Genomic DNA, 6,963 nt, shown 5'->3' with positions numbered 1-6,963 from the left:
ATAATTAAATTGAATTAAAAATAAATAAATATCTATCTAATGGGAAATATTTGAATACAAGAGTTCAAAAAGTCACTTAAAAACAGCTTTTAATATTAATAATTTCTGATTCATGTACAGAAAGTATATTTTCTGCTTTTAGATTTATTTCTTCTAAAATAAGAAATTGCACCAGGCGTGGTGGCACAGGCCTGTAATCCCAGCACTCGGGAGGCTGACGCAGGAGGATCACTGAAAGTTCGAGACCAGCCTGGGCTATAAAGTGAGCTCAAGGCCAGCTTGAACTGCATAGCAAGACCTTGTCTCAAAAAGACCAAAAAAAAAAAGAAAAAAACAAGAAAAAAACAAGAAACTGCTAGAGTTTACAAAAAGCAGAAAAATTTTCTTTCCTGCTTATAAACAAAAAATAGAAAGTGGATAATAAATTAAAATTTAAGTTTCTAATATCAACTTGCTGAAACAGTGAAATAAGCAAAACAATTTATATTTTATTCTTAAAAACAAAAAGTTATTAAATAAACTGAATCTAGCTTTCACTATTTTTTTTTTTTTTTTTTTTTGCAGTACCAGGAATCGAACTCAGGACCTTGTACTTGCCAGGCAGGCGCTTATGCCACTGAGCTATATCCCCAGCCCCAGCTTTCACTATTAACATAATTATGCATAAATATTTGTTGCTGGAGAAAAATGCCAGGTGTATATACTTGCTCTATGTTTGCTGCTTTGAGGGTGTGGCTGATAACACTGAAGTACTCAGCATCCATTTCCTTCTATAAGGTGTCGTCATAATATACGGTAAACGTTTAAAATTCATTACAGTAAAAGACATATTACCACCAAACTGCTTGGGAATACTTCCCCTGACTTTGAACACACCGATCACAGCATCCTAGCCACTTTGGGAAGCACTTCTGGAAGTCCTCTTTCATGAGTGTCTTCATAAGGTGCAATAAAAAGATATGGTCAATACTGCTGTCAAGTGCCATCTAACTAAAAGCGAGGCTTGTAAAACATGACAGCATATCCTCATCCACCTTATTAACTGGATCTGATACTGTAACACTTCTGGATGTTCCCTGAAGGCAAAGTGACCATGAAAGGTTATTGTTTTGAATACACAAGGCACCCACAATAGTGCAAGTAAGGACACTCATGAAAGAGGACTTCCAGAACTGCTTTAGAAAGTGGCAAGAATGATGGGGTAAGTGCATTCAAAGCGAGGGGAGTATTTGGAGGGTGATCAATGGCAATATGTCTTTTATTGTTATAAAAATATTTTTAAATTTAAACATTCACTGTATTTTTTAGTCATACCTAATAAACTCTGTGTCATTGGAAATGGCTTAAATTTTCCCAGTAGTTTTACATGTACCTGCTTTAATTAACTTTGTTAATAATTACAAAAGCTTACAGTATCAAAATGAGTAGTATATTGATACAGTTTACTGCCAGTGATGATCTAATCCAATAAAATTCCTTTGAAAAGCAATTTATCAATGGGATATAAATAATAAAATTATATAAGCCTTTAATCATTAGCACTTTAACAGAAAAAGAAAAATCATGAGGCTTATTCCAGGATTAACTAAACTATTAAGAACCAGAAACAAAGGAGGACTGATTGGCAAAAAGTCTAAGTGAAAATGCTAAGGGAAACAGGTATATACACAAGTTCTTTGACATAAAAGATGTGTGCGCATAAGGCCAATGAAAATGTCAAAGTACTAGGCAAGCTTTTTCAAACTTGTTAAAACTGTTGGTTTGCTTTTTTGTTTTTTTTTTAATAGGGGGTCTTGCTGTGTAGTTCATATTGGCCTTGAACTCACTATGTACCTAGGCTAGTCTTCAACTCATGGCAATCCCCTTGCCTCAGCTTCCTGAGTGCTATAATTACAGGTGTGTGCCACCACACACAAGGCTAAAATGTTTTACTTATAGATTTCTTTTGTTTTTATATTAAGGGACAAAAACATACTTTACATACTTTGTACAGGAAAAACCGTTTCACTAGTGATTTGAAAAAAAAATGTTTAAAGCCAGGTGAGTGGTGGGTGTATGCCTACAATCCCAGCACTCAAAAGACTGCGGCAAGACAGTTTTGAGTTCAAGGACAGCCCGAACTACATAGGAGACCTTATTTCAAAAACAAAACCAAAGTAATCTTATTAAAATATAACTATAAAGATGAAAAGTAGATTCTCAAAGTAGATAGTTTTCTTTTTCAAAACTATCAAAATAGTAACTTACTTAGAAAGAACTCCTCGAAGTCAGTTTTCTCCACACAGCTAGTGTACATGCGCAGGGCTGCAATCTTAATCTTCTAGACAAAGAAAATAAAACCAAACTCAAAACATGACCAAGTGGATGTTCTACTGTCATTAGATATGAGATATAGAATCCTACATTTCTTCAACTAGAAGGGTCCAAAGGTGTCTTTGTCTCCAGGCAATTTAAACTCACACAGGAAATTTTCCTTTCGTAAAGCTAGCCATTCATTATGGACTTTATGAAATGTTCACATTTTAGGGTTTTATATGAAAATGTTGGAAGTTTTTCCAATATTTAAATAAAATCTGTCTTTAATTCCAAATCATATTCACCACATTTGCTCAGCATTATCCACGTTAACTCTTTGTATTCTCAAGTCCCCTTTATTAAATAACTGCCCATACTTCTGTCCAAAATCAACAAAAACCTTCAAATCTTTTTAATCTTTCTTCAGAAGCACTACTAGTCTAAAAGTGTTGTTGCTTTTTTAGGGCTTGTACCTTTTTCCATACTGTCTTTAGTTTTAATAGTTTGTGTTTAAACACGTAATACTGTATATTCAAACAAAAGTGTCTAATGAACATTAAAGACAACCTTGTACTTCACCAGATGAGACAGTCTATTTCCAACGCACTAACAATTCTCTCAGAACTTTGATGAGCGGTCATTTTACTTTATTCACTGAACGGTATTTGTGTGACTTGTTTATTTTATGGTATGTAAATTATACCTTAATAAAAATAAAACTAAAACTAAAAATTAGAAGTTTAATTATAAGCCTGAAGATCAACTCAGTGCTATAGGGAACAGGTATTTCAAGGACTTTTCCAATGTTTCAATAAGGAATGGTGCACCAAGGTGCACACCTGTACTCCCTGCACTCTGGTAGGCAGAGCAGAAGGACCACAAGTTTGAGCCCAGCCTTGTATAACTTAGAAACTTAGCAAAACCATGTCCCCCCACCCCAAAAAAGAGCTAAAGATACAACTCAGTGCCCTGAGTTCAATCCCTAGTACTGTAAAAACAAACAAACAAGATCATTAAGGATGTAATGAAACACATTAGCACATCAATAAAAGGCTTTTAGGAGTTAGTTGTTTATTCCCTAAATTGACAAGGAAAATTACAAACTCAAGTATGTATATTAAAAACAAAAATGCACAGACTAAAAATGGCACAGCTATGTAGACATTACTAGAGCTGTTACAAAGTTTCACCAATGAGAAACTACACCCAATACTATAAAACATTCGTATTTTCTATATTCTCTATATGCTCTGTTTCTATATTCTCTAGAGTCCAATCAACTGTGTCTCTGATGAACTTTCTTATATACAGTAAGTTAAGAAAGACTTATAACTCTGGTTGTAATTAAGATTTGCTTTGATATCTATTATATCACCAAAGCTTTTAATCTAAAAATCAGATAGGAGCTGGGCCTGGTGGTACACAGCTGTAATCCCAGTACTCAGGAGGCTGAGGCAGAAAGACTGCTGCAAGTTTGAGGCCAGCCTCAGCTACAAAGTGAATTCAAGCCTTTCAAAAAAAAAAAAAAAAAACAAAAACAAAAAAATTCAAGGCTAGCCAAACCGCATAATAAGACCCTACATAAAAGGCAAAAAAAATTTTTTTAAATAAAAATCAGGGGGAAAGTGAATATATATATCACATTGAATTCAGATTTGCCTATTTGGGAAGTAAGCCAGCATTTAGAAGACTACACTTAAACAAAATCTATGGTAAACATTAAAAAAAAGAACAAATCAAGCTTAAAAGCAAACAGAAAGAATACCATAAATCAATAAACCTGAAAAGAGAAAAATACAGAAAATCAAAGAAGCTAGTTCTTTAAAATACCAATTGCCATGCATGGTGGTGTACCCTTTGTTGAACTTGAACTTGCTTATGTAGCTCAGGCAGGCCTCTGCACCCCTCCCGTCTCAACCTCCTGAGTGTTGGGATTACAGGTATGTGACTCCATACCCAACCTTATTTCTATTTTTTTTTTTGGTCTTTTTGGGACAGTCTTGTAATGCAGTTCAGGTGGCCTTGAACTCACTTTGTAGCCCAGGATGGTCTCAACGCTCAGCAATCCTCCTGCCTCAGCATCCTGAGTGCTAGGATTACAGGCATGTGCCACCACGCCTGGATCTTTATTTCTATTACTGAGACCAAGAATTTAGGATATCCTTTAGCTCTTCACTTCCTTAGACAAATAATTTATTGAGTACCAAACTCAGTTCGTGGCACTGGTCTGGATACTAACAATACAGAGGTAAAACCAAGCAAACAAAAATTCCTTCCTTCATGGAGTTAATGGCCCAGTCCAACTACAGATAGACAATTTTAACTAAAATTCCTAATCACTCATTTCTTGATTTTTTTCTTAAATCCTGTAGTCCTAAAGTCCTCTAGGCTCACAATTAATCACTGTGTCTTTGGAAAGGCTGAAGTCTTTCCTTGAAGAGGAAGCTTTCCCCTCACAACATGTTCATTACAAATAATACCGACCTCACCAGATTGGCTGGTATATTTATACAGTGCTCATACTGTAGCAATTAGAAGCATTTTATAGTTCGCTTTTCCGGCAGCAAAGCCAAGCCTTTATATGTAGGTAAGCCATTTTCCTGGACAAATCTCTAAAGCAAGTCCCTGAAGACCATCACACAGGGACTGGAAATCACAACTGGAAAGAGCCTCTTGAAAAATAATGCATTAATATAAGTTTAGGAGGTAGGTGGACTAACTTTCCACCCACTCAACACAAGTTGTTCTGGTCCTTAGATGACTTAATGTTTATTTCATTCTAACTTTGGAAGCCTTCATCAGGCTACTTGACTAAAACAGAAGCACCTAGAATAGCTTTAGGAATGAAAATCTGCTCTCCTACTAACTGGTACATTTTGTGTCTTCCTACAGGATGAAAAATGAATGTAGTAAAAGGCTGACACTAACAGCTGTGTGAGAGTTGGAAGGGGCTTTTAGTCACTTGAAGCTTCTATTCTGTACTAGCATTCCTGACTCATGGTCCATGATCTGGGCCCCTGGTCCAAATATGATCAGTGACCTTGTAAGGCTCTCTATCCCACTAGAAGACAATTCTGGTGAGATCTTTGTTTTATAAGCCTTTCGCTCTCTTTTTATTTTTTATATTTTCCCATGAAATACTGAGAAGAGGCATTCTCTTTTCCAGGCCAAGCATCCTTATTTCCTGGAACCATTATTCATTCAAAACAGTTTGTGAAGCTTTTACAAGGTGCACTGTCTACCTCTGAATATATTCCAGGTTGACAGTATCCCTCAGAACAGGAATAAATTTTTGGCTTAATACTAAAACAGAAACTATTTACAGTATGTGGCTATGTCTGATAAGTGCTGTCCTTTTCCTACATGATATTGCTATAGAAATATGATGAAAAACAGAGCCAGGCATGGTGGCACACAGCTGTAATCCTCAAGAGGGTGAAGCTCCAGGTTCGGCATGAGTTCAAGGCCAGCCTGGGCTCCATAGGGAGTTCAAGACCAGACTGAACTATATGGCAACACCTGTCTCAAAAAAACAGCAAACAAAAACAAATATGATGAAAAAGAATAATTATTTTAAGATACTCAAACAGGGGCTGGGGATTTAGCTCAGTGGCAAAGCTCCTGCCTGGCAAGCGCAAGGTCGTGAGTTCGGTTCCCGGTACCAGAGAAAAACCAAAAAAAAAAAAAAAAAAAGATACTCAAACAGGTAAGGAAAAGCTACACTAAAAATCCTAAGTGACATCCTACAAAAAAAGGGAACTATATATGAAACATTAAGGAAAAGTAAAAAAAAGATAGTTGATACTACTGATATGGACATACAAACAGGCATTTTACTCCCTAATCAAATACATGTTGAAAACACAAAATAAAGAATTTTGTCAATGTAATCCAATAGAAGTGTCTAGCCACAGATTTCCAACACTGCCAAAAAGTGTTTTCCATTTTTTAAAATGGAAAGTTATACCTATATTTTATACCAAAAGCATACCAGAATGACATACTTTGATATTTAAAAATGGAATTATAGAAAGTAGATACTGCCACATGCAAAAAAATTTTTTAAATGAAATATTAGGGATTTAGATGAGGGCACAAAAGGAACCAAGAAAAATCAGAGGCTGGCCTAAGTTAAAACAGCAAAAACTCTTCCCAATGATTTAGTAATCTTCCGAGTGGTAGCCAGTTTTCCCTCTGCAATTATAAAAAAACAATAGACAAACCATATGGTAGCAACCAATTAGAGCCCAATCACCAAGAAATTAATAAAACAGTAAATATTTCTCTTTTCTTTCTTTTACTTCCTTCTTTTAATTTCTACTTTCCAAACAAAACACACTTAAAATTCTTAAATCCAAATGTCATAATCACCTTTTTTTAATATAGAGGAAAACACTATCATTAATGACATTATCAAATACATCAATAACTTATCAATTATCAAAGAATTAAGATAAAAAAGAAAAACTTAATGAACATTACTAATGTTTCCTTAATGATTTAGAAGGCACTTCATAACTTTAGGGTCTCATGAATATCATTATTTCTTAGGATTTGTGTTCTCTATACTTCAAAGCTCCTCACAAATAAAATGCTTACGGAACCTCTGTTGCCTTTTCACAATTTAGGCAAAAGATTATAGTCAGTCATCTATACTGTACTTGCTGC

General features: G+C 35.1%; 1 protein-coding gene across 1 annotated transcript in view; it reads right to left on the bottom strand.

Annotated features, from left to right (window-relative positions):
- The window catches only part of LOC102012974 (ubiquinol-cytochrome-c reductase complex assembly factor 1), an 87,223-nt gene that overhangs the window by 61,160 nt on the left and 19,100 nt on the right, over positions 1–6,963 (bottom strand). The window contains exon 5 of the mRNA XM_005384797.2: positions 2,248–2,320. Coding sequence (XP_005384854.1) covers positions 2,248–2,320 — 73 coding nt within the window. The remainder of the gene's footprint in view (positions 1–2,247; positions 2,321–6,963) is intronic.

The sequence above is a fragment of the Chinchilla lanigera genome, unplaced genomic scaffold, assembly GCF_000276665.1.
Source record: "Chinchilla lanigera isolate Chin_1 unplaced genomic scaffold, ChiLan1.0 scaffold00021, whole genome shotgun sequence".
NCBI lineage: Eukaryota > Metazoa > Chordata > Mammalia > Rodentia > Chinchillidae > Chinchilla > Chinchilla lanigera.
The sequence above is the reverse complement of the archived record's forward strand: the minus strand, read 5'-3'. Positions and strand labels throughout refer to the sequence as shown.